Source organism: Meriones unguiculatus, chromosome 2, assembly GCF_030254825.1.
Source record: "Meriones unguiculatus strain TT.TT164.6M chromosome 2, Bangor_MerUng_6.1, whole genome shotgun sequence".
NCBI classification, from domain to species: Eukaryota; Metazoa; Chordata; class Mammalia; order Rodentia; family Muridae; genus Meriones; species Meriones unguiculatus.
Window position 1 is genome coordinate 84,437,504 of NC_083350.1, and position 17,213 is coordinate 84,454,716.

Genomic DNA, 17,213 nt, shown 5'->3' on the forward strand with positions numbered 1-17,213 from the left:
ATCGTTGCCTTTCACAATCCAATCCCCAGCTCCTCTTCATGCAGGCGTGGTGTGGCAGGCCAGGAGCTCCCTGGGGAGAAGCAGAGCACGTGAACTTTAGTGTAATGCGGACCGTACTGTAGCCCTGCTGCGACCAGTGACGGCACATACAAAACCCACTGTGGTGGAGAGGCTTTATCTAGCTTCAGGAATTTCCAGATAATTTCCAGGCAATAGGCTTTCTGGTAAAAAATATCATGAGACTGAAATTAGTGAGACTCAAAGATCTAGAAGTGACACCAGATCCACAAAGTCTGAAGGGGGGGTCCAATAAGACCATTTTATATAAGACAATGACGATGGTGTCACAAGGCCACTGTAACATAATGAGTAAGACCGACTTGGAATGCAAGCTGGTGCTTGAGAGCTCGCCTGTCAGATGTGAGGTCTTGGAGCTCACATTACTTAGTTAGATGAGAAAGGAAAGAAAATCAAACGTGCGATTCAAGAACAAAGAGCTGATCTAGAAAGTCTGCAGAAGAAACAAGGAGACTGTCTACCCAAATACATAACTGACTGGTCATGGCGGCTGATGCTTGTAACCCAAGCATTTGGAAGGCTGCGACAGGAGAATCACTGCAAGTTTGAAGCTCTGAGATAAGCAAGACATAGAACAGATTAAGGCTATGTAAGGAGTTTCAGAGCAGCCCAGGCCTCAGAGCTAGGACTCCATCTCAAAATACAGAAACCCCACTTACACATATGATATATGTAAGACATATAAATGGCATGTGTCTGTGTGTGAGTGTGTGTGAAAGTGTGTATGTGTATGTGTGTGAGAGAGGGACAAAGAGAGAGACAGAGAGAGAGAGAGAGTAGTTAGAATGTAACATTCCTTAACTGAAGTTCCAGGGGAGGGATAGAAGAAAACAGTATGGACAATTAATTAAGAAATTGCAACAATATTCAACATACATATGAAAAATGTTGGACCGCATTAGTACTCAATGAAATGCAAATTGTAACTGATATGAGATACTATTTCACAGCTACTACACTGGAGAAGTTTGTGTTGATAATTGTGTTTAAGTGAAGGGGGGGGAAGACCTGTCACACGCAGAAGACAGTCTCTTGTGTGAGGCAGTATGACCTTGAAGCATTTCCTTGAAGCATTCTAAGAGTAGGGACCAGGATGTGGAAAGATTCCGCAGAGTCAAGTGCCCTTATTCATGCAACAAATCTTTGTTGGTTCTAGTATTGCAAAAAAAAAAAAAAAAAAAAAAAAAAAATTAACCTGGCTTATCATTGTGTGTGTATGTGCACACACACATATAAACATGTCATTTTATCTGTGGACACAGGTGTGTATGTAAATGCGTGCACATGCGTGTGGAGGCGGTCAACAGCAGTGTTTTCTCAAGCACGCGCCATCGTAGTCATTTTCAGACAGGGTCTCTCACTGAACTAGAAGCTCTCCAGCTCGAAGTTCAGCTAGACTAGGGCACACCCGGGGCCTTTCTTGTCTCCCCCACCCTAATCCGGGGGTTGTAAGGTCGCAACACAGCACCTGGCTTTCACACATGGGTTCTGGGGGATCAGCTTAGGTCCTCAAGTTTGTACAAAAAGCACTCTACTAAACAAGCTGGCTCCCAGCCTCGGTTACCCCATGTTTTCCTAGAAAGAAGGCGTCTGTGAAAGAGATCACTGATATGATCCAAGACAGACTGAAGTGACGTGGGAGGGGCTTGGTCAGAGGTGGGAGTGGGGTGCAGCAGACAGAGGGTCATGCGGAAATGTCCTGACCTTGAAGACAATTTCCTTCTTTGAAGTAACTGATTAAAGATCAATGTGCCTAGCAAAGAGAGGAGGAGGCCTGGCGGCCAGGTTGATGGTCACATAGGCTGGACCAGGACAGAAGACCTGTGGGTCCCAGGAAGCGTCTGAGATTTCACCCAGAGCAGTGGGAGCTGATGCCACATTTTTAGCAATAATCAACAGAAGGAAGGGGAAATAAAAGAAATAAATCATCAATTAGCTACAAATCTAAAAATCTGCTTGTGAAGTGAGGTAAAAGGTACCTAGGGCCACACTCTGGTCAACCAGAAGCGAGTGCTCCAGAGGCCCGCTTCCTGCTGACAGCAGCTGGCTTTCCATGAGCACACTGCCTGCTGAGCTCTGCTAACCCAGCATGGTCCCTGGGGCCGATCAATCTTTCTTCTCCCCACAGCAGCATGTATAGAGAAGGTATGCATGATAATGTGTGACAACAGTAGCATGACCAAGTGAATACTACTGTTTAGCACCCAGAGAAAATGGTTCCTCCATGACTGAGAGGGGAAAGACCTGTCTGTGAATGAAGCATTTGATTCATAAGAAGCAGAGGAAACGGGAAAAGGCCTTGCTGTGTGTCTTTTCTGCCCTGATGTACCCAGGAGAACATACCCATTCTGCAGTTTATGGGGTTCCACACCCCGTTGATAGCCTTCTGACTTCTTTGTTTAGAGGTCTTATTGAGGCTTAATTGACATGCTATAGATGGTCCATATTTAAAGCACACAGCATAAGTTTGGGCATAGCATTACCACCAAAATGGCTACCGTCTGTGCCCTGCCCAGTTTTAATCAAAATTCTGGTGTGTGTGCTAGACAGGTGGGGAACCTGTCTCTTAAAGCCTCCTCTTGATCTGTTAGCTCAATCCAGAACACCGGAAGTAGCTGCTTTTCAGATGAAGGCTGCTCTACAGAAACCACTCACATCCTGGTGAAGGGTTGTGAGGACAATGTTGAAAATGTCCGAGCTGTGCTTGCTTGGGAGAAAGTCCAGCCAAGGCGCTGGAGCTGATCCCATGGCCCCTGCTGTCACCTCACAGATCCCATTTGTAACAAAGAAGAAGGAACTGCCACCACCACGGGCACCTCCGTTCAGAGCATCGAACTTGTCCTCCCACCCCACGCGAACCATCACGGAAACACGTTTGGCGGGCAGATTATGGCGTGGATGGAGACGGTCGCAACTATTTCTGCAAGGTTCTCAGTGCTAGGTTGGGGGGTGGAGGGGCTGGGGGGATGGGCACAGGAGAAGTGGTTTGAAGTGGTTTTCCTTTCTAAAATTACACAAAGCCTGAGAAATGTCCACTTTGTAGCCTTTCTTACTTTGTGCACCAGTCCAGGCAAATTTTTTTTCTCTGAAGGAAAATATGGGCTTTTGATCTGTGGACAGGTTCAGTGAATGGGGAAGCTGAGGAACAAGTGTGGTCAGCACTGGCTGGCAGTTGTCATTGCTGTGCCCACTCCACACAGCACAGTGTCCTGGGACCTTTGTCAAAGCTGTCAGGATGAATATGACACTCAAATGACAAGAAGGATTATCTTGTTTTGGAGGGACTTCCATAGAGCACAAGACCAATGCCAAGGGACTAGCATCTTCCTGAAATACCCAGTTTGTTGGCAGATGGCTGAGGCTGGGAGCAGACCCTCTGTACACATGGTCCTCTGGAGCCGAAGAGTTCTTTACTCAAAACAGAGGCTGCTCACTCGTCCAGTGAAGCCATTCAACAGGTCAGGCCTTTTTGAGAACACTGTACAGGATGGTCATCTCCTCTTTCCTCTTCCCTTGGTTTCCTTCAGCCGCCTGTGTCATGGGCATCCCTTTCTGAAGTCTGTGGATATGTTTAAATTCCGGGGGGCATCCACAGTTGGGGACCGCCTTGTATTCAGCGCCATAGTCAACAACACATTCCAGAACAGGTAACGTGTGCTCCGTGTGCCGGTCAAGGGTCATGTGTGAACCACGCTCTTATTTCGCTTGGGAGGGGAGTGTGGGAGCTGCGTCACAATACCATCTAAAGACTTTTAAACTTTCCTCCGTCTATGGACACACACTTCAGTCTTCTGTTCTGCATATGGGACATCCATCTGGCACAGAATGGCTCCAGTTGGGGTCTGCTATCCTAACAGAGCTAGAACTTCTTCCTTTCGGCATCCATACTTGGCCTTTTTTATGACAGTGAGTCCAGGCTACATCCAGTTATTTTATTTTATTTTATTTTATTTTATTTTATTTTATTTTATTTTATTTTATTTTATTTTATTCTCAGCACACATTGAAAAGGTTTCATACAGGATTTTTCTTCCTTTGTAGAAGTAAAATAAATAGGGGGGGTTAGGTATCTCTGTTTTCTGCCAAACTTTAGCTCTTCATTCTTTTAAACCATAGAACTATTGTTTTAAAGGAAGAAAACATGTTTGAGCACAATTTAAGTTACCTTCTCCATGAACTAAATAATGCAATGAATGTATGCACACATATGGTCCCACTTGGAAAGGAAAGTGGAAACCTGCATTCCCACAATAGCCTCCAAGTGGATTTTTAGCAGTTGTACAGGTTTGCTACTTCAAAGGAGAAAGCCAGAGTGCTTGTCCTCTTGCTGCTTGGTGAGAGAGGAGGGTGCCCAGTGCTGGCCCTCCTTGCCCACCGCCGTGCATCCCCTTGCAGTGTGGAGGTTGGAGTGCGCGTTGAGGCCTTTGACTGTCAGGAGTGGGCTGAGGGCCGAGGCCGCCACATCAACAGCGCTTTTCTCATTTACAATGCCGTTGATGACCAGGAAGAACTCATCACCTTTCCCAGAATTCAACCCGTTTCAAAGGTCAGTTATCACCATGTAAGCATCAGTGATGAGACTAGTGAGCACAGAGCCCCATGCAGCTGCCCACTGCCAACCCCCTCTGTGGCTTTCGAACGAAGTTTGCTTTCTTCTATGCCTAAGTACAATGGGCTCTTCCCTCGTCTCTTCTCCCCACACCACTCTGGTTGTGATGGTGGAAGCCCCGGGCACACCTCTCTACTGTCAGGTGCTGCTGTGTGGCATCTGGCTCTCTGTGTCCCCTTTCTACATCTGCTGCTACACCTGGAGTCCTGTTCTGGACTGTTCTGGATGCTGGACCACATTCCTGGGAAACCTGTCTTTTTCATCCAGGAATCAACTTAGAGCTAACACTGACCTCCTCTGAAAACTCTACAATGAAATCTGTGTGATTCTAGTAGCAGAAATTAAAATACTCTCCACTTTGAAGAGGAAATGAAAATAACTTCCAAAGTTGTCTAGAAGCTCAGACCCACGAGGAAGTGTCACAGAGACATGGAACGCCAGCTAGTCTAGGGAAAGGATACCTACAGATCTCAGTGCCAAACTATTAGAAATTGATATTGATTGGCTGTACTCTTTTTTTTTTTTTAGGATGATTTTCGGCGTTATCAGGGAGCTATTGCACGAAGGAGAATTCGCCTAGGCAGGTGAAGGACTTAAAAGTGTGAGGATTCCATGGGCTTTTCTCTAACAAGCCTTGTTACAAAGAGCCTGGGGTCCCTGTTCTCACATCATGGGAATGGAAAGGAACTTCTGTTTCCTCTAAGTTAAAATTGTTCAGCCTGGGAGTTGTTATCCCTGGTTCTCCCACCAAAGAGCACGTTTTTTAAATGGCTAACTTCAAATCAAGAAATTATCATGGGTTATGCATTAAGCATAAGATGAAAATCATTACTTAATACTTATTTTTTTTTCAGGAAATATGTTATTTCTCACAAGAAAGAAGTTACACTCAGCACACAATGGGATATCAGCAAAAAGGTAACAACAAATTTATGGCTCATGTAAGGGTCAAGCAGGAACCTCCTTGTCTGCCAGACCCAGGCTGGGTTAGCTCACAAGGCGAGCTGCATAACCCTCCATTTCTAAATGATGCCAAACAAGTCGTCAGCCATGGCCATTCTACTGTTGGATTTGAACTCTGTGAACAGAACCCCAGTTCTGACCGCAGGATGCTGTGCCGCTCACTGGCATGGAATGTTTCAATCTGGTGTCCTGCCTCGATTTGCAATGAGTGGCATGCTTATAAACTCAAAGTTTTATAGAGCCAGAAGGATTATTGGAGGCTGGGGGTGACTCAGTGGTTAGAGCACGGGAGACTCTTCCAGGGGTTCCCAGTGTAATTCACCTACGCAGAGGCTGACAAACATCTGCAACCCCAGTTCCTGGAGATCTGATGCCCTCTTCTGGCCTTCGTAGGCACTGCACACATGTGCATAGACATGCATGCAAGCAAAAATATCCATATACATAAAATAAAATAAACATTTTTTAAAAAGAAGGATTAATCATTTAAACATTTTTGGCGCTTGACTCTAATGTGGGATCCAAGTTTACTTCTCACATTGTCAGAGTCACACTGAAAGGCATATGTCTTTTCTCAGGATGTCAGATTGACCCATACCCACTTGAGAGCATTCTCGCTTTGACTTAATATATACCTCCTCCAGCACTGGCCGTTATTGAAACAGAAAACTCCTGATCCCAAACCTCTATATTGAACCCATAAGTTTAATATTTTGTGTGTTTTAGGGATTTCTAAGTAACAGCAATGTGGAGGCTCTCAAAAATCTGGCATCCAAAAGCGGTTGGGAGATTACCACCACCTTGGGGAAGGTAAGTGCCCAGGCACTGTGCCGCTCCTATTCACAGCAAATTAAAGTTAGCGGTGGCCTGCCTCAGAGGGCTCCCAGCTGCTTTGCTCAAGGGGCGACAGTTTCTGAGAGGCCGACTTCCTTTAGCCCTGAGCCGTCCTGCCGGACGACTTAGAGCACTCCATATTGGCCCTGGCAGGCCTGATTCTCACACCCCACCTCTCACCTCTCACCTCCTCCTCCATATCTCCATCCACCCAAACTGAGGATCTTGATGAGCCAGGACAAATACTACTTCATCAATCCTCTCCCGACCAAATGAACTCTGTCCAGGAGCTCATTTTATCATAACTTCTCTAAGACTAACTTGTCTTTGAATTCTTTTCTGTCTTGTGATGTTTTGTCCACAGTTGCCATGAGTTGATATTTAAACCTGACATTGCAATTTAGGTTTTCAGTGATCTTTTTTTTTCCCAGACAATAAACCTTTAAGAAGGAAGCCTTGTCTTGATTTCTTTGTATCTCTCAGCAACTTTTACAATTTTTGCATATTATCAAATTGAAATAAGTGTATATTATTTGGGCCTTAGTTTTAGAATATTGGTGACTCTTGGAAGCTAATGCCCACATTTACTAGACTCTGAGCTCTAGGGGACACTTTGCTCACCTACTGTGTTCCCGGACCGTGGAAGGGCCTGGCACTAAGAAAACGACCAGGACTGCCAGCTTTGGGGGTATGCTTGCTATGGGCTGCTGTTCACTGATGGTAAAACAGCACCCTAGAAAACAGGATGACCATGTGTCCTGGCTGTCCTGGGACACTCCAAGTTTGCACCTGCTATGCCATCATAACCTCAGCCATGCCGTGGTATTTCGATGCAGGTGAGAGTCAGGCAGGCCTCTCACCTTGGAATCCAAGTAAATTTGAAGACTGCTTTCTTTGTCATTTTGAGCCCTGACTTTGACTTCTCCTTAGTGTTTCCCCTTTGTTGTTCTGTTAGTTCTCTGTTCTCACTACTGAATCTTTCCAGGGTCTTCCTTAAGCCCTTGAGATCTAGCTAGGTTTCCATGTCTACTGGGCTCAGTGATGCAGGAACAGGCTTAATAGCTAGAGTATTGGATTCTTACTATTGCTCATTAAAGGTGTCTAAATGCCTTCTTTTCTTTTCTTGATATGATATCTGCCCCTTTCTTTTTTTGCTAGCTTCTGAGCATCCCAACAGGTTTTATCCACCTCAACCCTAGCAATCCTACTATGTAGCTGGCCTTGAACCCAAGGTCTTCTTGTATTTTCCTCCCAAGGACTTGGATCCCCAGTGTGGTCTAATTTTTTGTTTTTATTTTCGATGTGATAGGATTTGAAATCTGATGCTTATAATAAAATCTGACAGTACTTCAGGTTTTAACACATATACAATATTTTATATATAACAGTAGAAATAACTAAAAGTAATACAAGAAGCAAAAGACAAATCTAGAAATGGCATATATGTGCGTGAAACCTGCTCAAGAATAATATAAGGTAGTTCACAAACAAGTGAGGTATTGTAGTGTTGAACCCACAGAAGCTAGGTCTGATTTGGTCAAGTTAAGGTACAGAAAGTCAGGACAACAACAATAAAGGAGCCAGAAAATGTGTGGTTCTTATCTCTTGGAGGCAGTGTCACGAGAAAAGATAAAGAGAGATTTCTAGGCAGTTCATGCTTGAGTTGAGTCCTCTCCATGAGAAACTACCATGAGGGGCCTGTCCTGATAGGAGTAGAATATCTCAAGTCTGAGAATATGGTGAAAACAAAAACGACAGATTGCCCAAAAATCTTCTACAGGGATCGTCTCTCAAAGACGCTGAAGGAGGGGACAGGTCAGGCTCAGAGTGCCATCTGCCTACCCTAAACCCTTCTCACCTCCAGTAACCGCCTTGGTGCCTCTGTGACTAGGGCGCTATAAAAAGTAGTTTTCTGTCCCTGTCTTAATCTCAATGACATACTTATCAATTGGTTAAAAATGTCTGAAATGTTTCATTGTAAAACCAACTGACATCCAAACAGATTTCAAGAGTAGAGTGTTATGATGAAATCAGTTCCACTAAGGGGCTCTGAGCAGACTCACTTCAGTGAGATTCGGCTGCTTATGTTGAGTTTTATCTCAGAAAATAAACAATCACCCCCAAACACTGGAGTTGGTTATGAATTAAGTCTACCTCCATTTCTACAAGCAAAGGGAATTTTTTTTTTTTGGATAACTGTTCTTGGAGAATCTTCCCATGAAGCCAAAGCTGGCTGAATTGGTTACTGTCTCCTGCTGTGACAAGACAGTGTGACCAAGGCAACTTATACAAGAAAATGTCTTATTGGGCTTATGTTCCAGGGGGTTGGAGCACACAATGACAGAGCAAAGGCATGGTAGGCTGTAGGAACAGCGGAGATTTCACATCTCACCTCAATTGCGCCGAGCGTGCACACAGCAAATGGCAAGGACTTTTAAAACCTTAAGCCTACCCTTAATGACACACCTTCTCCAACAAGACCGTGCCCCCTAATCCTTCCCAAACAGCCACCAGCCAGAGTCCAAGTATTGAAAGGCCACAGACTTACATGGAACAAATCATTCAAACCACCACAATGGCATTTCTTTGGCAAATTTGAAGAGAGCCAAAGTTGACCACTGTCTTTCTTTGTCTTCTTTGCATCCACGGTATTGGTTCAGGTAGCAGGATGGTGATGATAGAGACGTCTTCCTACCCTCTTTACCTTCTCGGGAAGAGTAGATCCCATTCACTCATCCACTGTGGCTCTTCGCACTGGATAAGTCAGTGAGATCCATTTATAAAGGTAGAACTTAACGGTCGCTACTCCTTTTGGCTCAAAGATAAAGTGTGTCTGAAGCTGGAGAGCAGCTTGCTGGAAATTGCTGGTTTACTTTCCCAGGGCTGTTACAATATAGGACTGCTCACTGGGTAAGTGAAACAATAGGAACCACAAGAGCCCCTTCTGAAAGGGACATTCTGAGATCACAACATAGGCAGGCTGGGTTTTTCACCTCTCACCTGGCTTCTAGAACTGTGCTGGTGAACCTTACCATTCCTTGGCTTGCCTTCATCTCCACACAGTGTCCCCCCTGTGTGCACATCTGTGTCTGGCTTCCCTTCTCTATAAAGACCAGTCATATAGGGCCTACTTTCCTGCAGTATGACCTCATCTAAGTGAATTATTATATTGACAAAGACTATTTCTATATAAAATCATATCACAAGGTATAAGAGGTTAGGACTCTATCAAAGGAGTGTGGGCAGGAGGGGACCATAATTCAACTCTAAGCAGGTGTCCCCCACATCCTGATTCACCAAAGCAAACATCCCCAAAGCAAGCTTGTGACCAGTTCCACTGACTCTGCTGTGCACTGATAGTCAGGCCTAGAGATGCCTTCAAGCTCTTCTCTGGGTTTTCACCAGTGGCTTCCTTTAGGTTCTGTGCTGACAGCAGCCTGGTGATTTCCACTTGATTTTGTTTGTGTTTCACAGTGCTCACAGTCTCGGCTAAGCCCTTCTTCATGGCTCACACATGGACCGGAAGGAATGCTTTACATAATAGTAGTTGCCGTCACTTGTTTGCTGCCTAAGCTACCTGTAGCCTTTCTTCATTCTCGCAGTATGATGACATTATGTTTAGATACAGATACATGTTTCAGCAGAGGCCAGGTCTTTACAGCTTGATTCTTTCTATCTTCCTGGTTCCTGTGGTTGGAGTTATAACCTCACATTTGTCTTCTCACAGCTTGTTGCCATGGGAATGATTATAAGATGGAAAATTTCAACACCCTGAAAGAAATGGAGAAAATGAGCAGAATAAAAATGTGCTCTTAGTGTAACACATAACTTATAATTTTCAAAAACAAACAAACAAACAAAAAGCCAGAAGAAAGTCCAGAACCACAGAAAAGGCATTAGTAATTTAGTGTCTGTCAAATGGCTCCTGCTTACCTAACTACATATTAGCCTTGGGATTCAGAAAGCAAAGAATTCTTTGTGCTGAAGAAGTATGTTCCAGGGATCCTTTTGAGAAATCAAGTTTGTCCTAAAGATAGTTGACTTGTTTCCTGGGTCACTTCCACCCACTAGAAGACATGCCTGACATCCTGGAAATCCACTGCAATTCAGTGTTGTCTCGAAGTTTTAGGGTAGAGGGGACACGGCCTGTTTAGCACCCTGGTGACATTTGGTTTTTAGTATGTGGAGGCAGGAAATATCACAGAAATCAAAAAAGAAAAGCTCTCGTTTTTTTGTTTTTCATTTAAAAAACACGATGCAAATTACTAACCCGCATACTATTGCAATGACAGCGAGCAAGAGGCTGCTTCAGCTTCTGGGCCAAGACGGGTGAGGTTGTTGTTGGCCACAGAGGTGCCTTACCTGGTGCAGGCAGGCACTCAAGACTGCCCACTGCTGGGTGTGCATAAAGGAAAATATGTGTGCATATGTATATTCCCCTTCTAATCTTTCATTCTGTCTTTTAGATAAAAATATACACCCTGGAAGAGCAAGAGGCCATATCTGTGAAGGTTGAAAAGTATGTTGGCAGTCCAGCACACATGGCTTATCATCTCTTGTCTGACTTTACAAAGCGGCCTTTGTGGGATCCTCACTACATGTAAGAACAAATTCAAATGTTTTTCTTAATCAAGCCTGGGGAAAGATAGCTTCAGTTAGAGTTATCTGCCCAATGTATGGCATATCAGTTCAGGGGTTTAGAGATGTTTTTGAGCTTGTTCTGCCTAACGTGCTGCTTGAGCCGTAAAAAGCAACAGTTATTCCACTCCTCTGCTCACCATCTGTATCAAGTTGGCATAGGTGGACAGCATCTGTTGTAATACTCCTGTCAATGTCAAAGTTGATATTGTCCCTGTTTCTGAGCTCCAGCTCAGACCGGCTCTGGAGCACCTGCATACTCCTTTTTTTTTTTTTTTTTTTTCATTACTCAGCCTCATTGCTCTTGAGGAAAAGTCTTAGTGAGACACTGCTGAGTTAGTGGTGAGCCCTACAGGAAGGCACTGCCTGCTGTTCCCCCTGGATGATCCCATCATGCCCTGTTCCCATCCAATCACTTTTCTCCCATTACTCTCTGTCCCATCATTCCTGGAGCTATCTCTTCCATTCTACTTTGCTGGAATATGGTTTATGATACCTATTCATGGGTCCCACATCTGCATATTTAAACAGTTTGGATAAAAATGGTGTGTGTATGTGTGTGTTGGGGGGTTGTGTATGTGTGTGGGGGGTTGTGTCAGCATCAAACATGTACAGATTTCCTACACTTCATTCTTTAAACAGTATAGTAGCTATCAACATACCGTTTGCATTGCATAAGTAATACAGAGATGATTTAGAGCATACTGAAGGACGTGCATATGTTATAATAAAAACACTGTGCCACTGTATACAAGAGACTGCCCTAGGGATGACTATGAAGCTCTGAGCCTTGGCATTGCTGCTGTGCAGTGACAGATTACTCTCCTAGCCTCCTAGGCTACAGAACACTGCAGCAACAAGGTACCTTTTAAATGATTCTCCCACAATTCTGTTCCACTTGGCATTCCATTTAAATTGAACATGAATGAATGGAGAAGCCAATGAAGTCATCTAAATTCAACTAACTTGTCTATCTACTTAAGACTCAGGGTCTGTAGAAGTATTTTCATTTAATTCACACAATAAACCCCTAAATTGTATTATCTATGTTTACAGATGAAATAATAAAATGATTTGTCTACCACAATTTGGCCAGTAAGCAGCGCATGGCTTAGCTTCACAGTTAGCATTCTTCTCAGTATATTGCATCTCTTTACCTGAGCACTTGGACTGGCTCTTTATCCCTCCTGTTTGTATTCAAAATGTTTTATTTCATCCTAGAAAAAAATAATTTTGTGAAACGAGTATTGCCTTCCCCTGGAGTTTTGAAGGAAGTGACCTTGAAGCCAGACCGCTGATACCTTTCTATCACTTGCAAAACTACTCCTTCTATGCAGTCTTCAAGCAGAGGCTATGTGGGGTGTGGAAGGTGGTAAGGTAGCTGTCCAGGTGAACACAGATGTCAAGAAGGAGATCATGCTAACAAATAAGCAAAGCGCATGGCTTATCCTAGCAGGTAGAAAGCATGTCCTTGGATGCTGTTCTTTTCACACAGATCTTGCGAAGTCATAGACCAGGTGAGTGAGGACGACCAGATATATTACATCACTTGCTCAGTGGTAAATGGAGACAAACCCAAAGACCTTGTCGTACTTGTGTCACGAAGAAAGCCTCTCAACAATGAGTGAGTACATTCAGCTCATGTGGTGCATCATGGAGACTAGAAATGAAAGAATAGGAAAGCAAGAAAGCCATCATGAACATTTCTAGTCTTCAATCATACTTATCCAGGTTTTTTTTTTTAATACATGAAACCTTAGTGGTAACTTTAAAATGCATTCATGTATTGTCAGATGTGTGCGAAGGACCCACAAGCATTCTAAAGCAGCTTTCTTCTGCTCTACATTGGCTAGAATCAGTATCTGAAAAACTTTTAAGACCTCTTGTTGTCAGTAAAGTCAGAAGAGGAGTGAAGACACCAGAAGTTGACTTAGAATTCACAAAGGCCTGCTGAATGAGCATCTGGGCTGGCTGTGTGCTGGGGCTGTGACCTAGAGTTTGAACACGGCCTTCCCATGTACACGGAAATCCAAAGAATGGTGTCTCAGATAGCCTCCCCACACATGTGGACTAACGTACATAGGTGCCCACTGTAACATCTTCTATTGTGCCAAGGATATGACAAATAAAATGACATCTATCCTACAAATTATGATAAGTCCACAACACACTGTGCCACCTCCACTGAAGATAAAGAACTTACGGGGTCACAAATATAAAAATGTCTCTGTTTATTGTTAGGTGGGAAATGAAGTTGTAGGCTATATTTGCAAAGTGACAATTTTCTAATAATCATGTGTGCATTTGCTAATGCTGCTGCATCCATTAATAAAATCCAGAGATTTTACCCTCTGTACAGCAAAGGGGAGGTGAGAACAGTCACCTCCAAGGCAGGGAATGGGACTGGAGCTAGACCAGGCTGAAGGGCCGCTTTTATTTCCTAGCCTATATATAGTCTTTAATGTTTGAATGTTGTGTTTCTTTTTAATTAAAAAAATGACAGGAAAGTGAAATCACAGCCCGATAGGGCACGGTTACACTTCAGTGACTGCATCCTTGTGACGTGTCCCCTACCTCTGAACATCTCTGTAGACGAGGCTGTGTGCTACAGACCACTCATGGTGAAGAATCCAGTTTCACAGCTCTCTTCTGCAGGGACAATTAAATTGTCCCAAAGACGAGGGATACAGCCAGGGCTGGAAAACTTGCCATGCAAGAGGCCCTGATTTCAATCCTCAGAACCACATCACTAAATTAATAAACTATAGAAATTTCCTGTCTAACAGCCATTCTCTCAAGGAGTTAGAACGTGTGTTCTTATCTTTCAGTAACATGTACATCGTGGCTGTGAAGTCAGTTTCCCTGCCGTCCATCCCACCGTCTCCACAGTACATCAGGAGCGAGGTCATATGTGCTGGATTTCTCATCCAGGCTGTTGATAGCAGTTCGTGCACCGTATGTGTGATGAAATATTTGTACCTTAATTCATCCTCCTAGATTTGGGAAAACGTCGTTTCCCCCAGATCTCCTATTCATCATTGTTTTATAATGTGTGTCCTCACTGACACTCTTTGGCTCCCTCCTTCCAGATACCTTCACCAACAGTTTCGGTCTCTTGCTTGCACATTCTCCGTCAATAAAAACTCGATATGCTGTGTTTTCTCTTTGATGCAGGTAGCATACCTGAACCAGATGTCAGACAGCATTCTCCCGTACTTTGCTGGCAATATTGGTGGCTGGTCAAAATCCATCGAGGAAGCTGCAGCCTCTTGTATAAGATTCATAGAGAATGCCACTCATGATGGACTTAAAAGCGTGTTGTAAACGGCCAACTCAGTTACCTGTAATTTGATTTCCCAGGTTTAATTCCAAGTGTCCTTAGCCCTTTCACTTGGCAAGCTTTGGGGCCAGACAGTGATTTAATACCATCCTAAGCAACAAGGAGTTGTGAAGATAGATATTGAATACCAAAGTCTTTTCTGGTGATTTGGATTCAAACTACAAGATCTCTAAAGCCCCATTTACAGACATTGGGAAATTGCCTGGATTCAGTATTGCATGATCTATAAAATTTTAATATAAAATGTGTTAAAACTATCACAGACGTCTCCAGGTTACAGACGCATAACGTGTATTCTGCAATGATGAGTTTATATAAAATGTGAAATGGTGGAGGGCTATTCGCCGGTGGGTGTTAACATTGTTCTGTGGGCAGCAGACACCTTTGTCAGGGGTCTCTGAGAAGATGCATTCCGTGTTTTAGACTTTAAATTAGAAAGCATTAAAACATAATGGAAGCCAATCAATTTCAGCAATAGGAACTATTTCACTCTTGTCATCTTACATACATTCTGGTTAGACGGCCAATTTAGTGTCTATTTCTATATATATGCCCGCCAAGCACCTGTAAAGTGTGATATTACAAAGAGGATATTAACTGAGTTCTTCATATCTATCCCATTAGCACTTTATCCCCTAGACGTCAACATTTTTCATTCTACACCCTGAGGTGTCTTAACTCCTGAGACAAAACAGAATGTGTCAGGTGGGCCTCCTTCAAAGGATGACTTTTACAAATTGAAGGAGATCTCCATGAGTGTTGAGAGCACAGACAGGTTAGGCTAAGCCGCTGTGAGCTCACCACATCTCTCCCTCTGCGTGCCGCCTCCTGCTTTTCCCTTGCATATCCTAGGGCTGGTCAGTTTTTATGTTTACCTCTCTGCCTCCTACATAGACCTACATAGACCGCATTCTAATTTTATAAATTACTATTTATATATCCAAAGAGTAGATACATAGAATAGAACATTCTAGAACTAAAATGACTTCTGGAAATAGCTTACATTCTAAAAGGTAGAGGATTAGTAATAAAGGGCTTGTATTACACTACAACTTGGTGTATTGCAACTCCAGACTTCTGAAATGAAGACCTGTAAGTGCTGTATGCACAGGCGTGGCCTCTAAGTGTAATGTTTGAACTATTTTCCTGAATAGAAACGGAATTCTTGTAATCTTAGCTGGCTCACGCTGAGACATAGGGACATTGTCTACTTCAGGTCCACTTTGTCTAGGGAGGATACTAACTACTTGGAGCGCTGTCATCTGTTCTAGGTTTGTTCCCATAACCACATACTTGTGATGATGTTTAGCTGCTAAGACAGAGATTTTTAATATCCTCTAATAAAATCAAGCCATCATAACAATGTGCTATAATAAAAGCTGTGAAGATGGGCTCCCTCTCTAACTATCTTACTGTGCTGGGCTAACCTTAATAGACTTTGAAAGATCATGATACAGGTCGTAGCTTGTCGTGGTCTTCCTAGGCTATTTCAAAACTAAGCCTTCTGTCCAAAACAATGCTACAAAGCATTCCAGTTGTGAAGCACAATAGTGCTCCGGTTTGCATTGTCTTAAAAACCTTTTCATGACATCTATTTGTTTTGCGTGTGTTCATCTGGTTGGTGGGCACATGACAGGACATTGTGGAGGTCAGAGAACAACCTGGGGGAGTTCCCTCCTTCCACCTGGTGAAGGAGTTCCCAGGGGTTGACCAGAGGTCGTCAGAGTGTAAGCCCCTTTACCCAATGAGCTATATTCGTGGGCCCTGTGTTTCTATTCATTCTACTGAGATCTTTTCGGCACTTCTATGCTTTGCAGTTTTTGCAAGGAATTGGAATGTACTTGTTTTATCATAGATAAGATGAATGAATGATACACAATGTTGGAAGACCTGCTATTTGGGAAAATAAAGCAGAGCAAGGGAGGACTGATTTCATGGTGCCCAGAGACTCTTGAGGATAAACCAAAGACAGAGAGGGAGTGACACATGGGCCTGCAGCCACACAATAGAGCCCACCAGAGGATCAGTCCTGGAAACTCCCACACAACGCTTCTGGCTCATTCTAGGAAAGCAGAGAACCAAGGGAGACTGCAGCCGAGTGAGAGATAATTAAAAGCTCAAGCCTGAACACTTAGCGCATAGCTAAGAGGGCGTTGGGGTGGAGGAAATAGATCACGAAGGACAGATCGTTAGGTATCTTAGCTCAGCCCAATTTCTATGCTCTCTGCTTCTTGATTGCATATTCTGTCTCATGCTCCTACAGTCATGCTTTGCCTGCGAGGATAAACTAGCTCCTCTCAAATGGTGAGCCCAAATTAACCTTCTCTCAGAAACTGCTTCTAGTCAGGATCTGACACTGAGAAAAGCAGCGAGTCCACATCCTTCAGGGGAAAGCTCAGATACGCTGTTGTCTATGCCACTACTTAGCTTTACTCTTTTTTGTATTTTTTTTAAATTAATATAATTTTTTATTTATTACAATTTATTCACTTTGTATCCCAGCCGTAGCATCACCCTCATCCTCTCCCAATCCCACCATCCCTCCCTCATCTCCTTCCATTCCCCTTCCCCAGGCCACTGATAGGGGAGATCCTCCTTCCCTTCCATCTCACCCTAGCCTATCATGTCTCATCAGGACTGGCTGCATTGTCTTCGTCTGTGGCCTGGTCACCTCAGGGGGAGGTGATCAAAGAGCCAGCCACTGAGTTCATGTCAGAGTCAACTCCTGCTCCCCTTATTAGGAAGCCCATT

At 43.8% G+C, this 17,213-nt stretch overlaps 1 protein-coding gene across 3 annotated transcripts in view; it reads left to right on the top strand.

Annotated features, from left to right (window-relative positions):
- Acot12 (acyl-CoA thioesterase 12) overlaps positions 1–15,855 on the top strand; it is a 37,884-nt gene extending 22,029 nt beyond the window's left edge. For 2 of the 3 annotated variants that reach the window (XM_021663832.2, XM_060377763.1), the window contains 10 exons: positions 2,849–3,005; positions 3,606–3,725; positions 4,474–4,624; positions 5,216–5,271; positions 5,542–5,605; positions 6,377–6,460; positions 10,951–11,084; positions 12,618–12,746; positions 13,951–14,077; positions 14,297–15,855. In XM_021663832.2, the coding sequence (XP_021519507.2) occupies positions 2,849–3,005; positions 3,606–3,725; positions 4,474–4,624; positions 5,216–5,271; positions 5,542–5,605; positions 6,377–6,460; positions 10,951–11,084; positions 12,618–12,746; positions 13,951–14,077; positions 14,297–14,446 (1,172 nt within the window). In that variant the 3' untranslated portion in view covers positions 14,447–15,855. The remainder of the gene's footprint in view (positions 1–2,848; positions 3,006–3,605; positions 3,726–4,473; positions 4,625–5,215; positions 5,272–5,541; positions 5,606–6,376; positions 6,461–10,950; positions 11,085–12,617; positions 12,747–13,950; positions 14,078–14,296) is intronic. The other variant, XM_060377764.1, reaches the window with a different exon arrangement.
- The last annotated feature ends 1,358 nt before the right edge of the window (positions 15,856–17,213 follow it).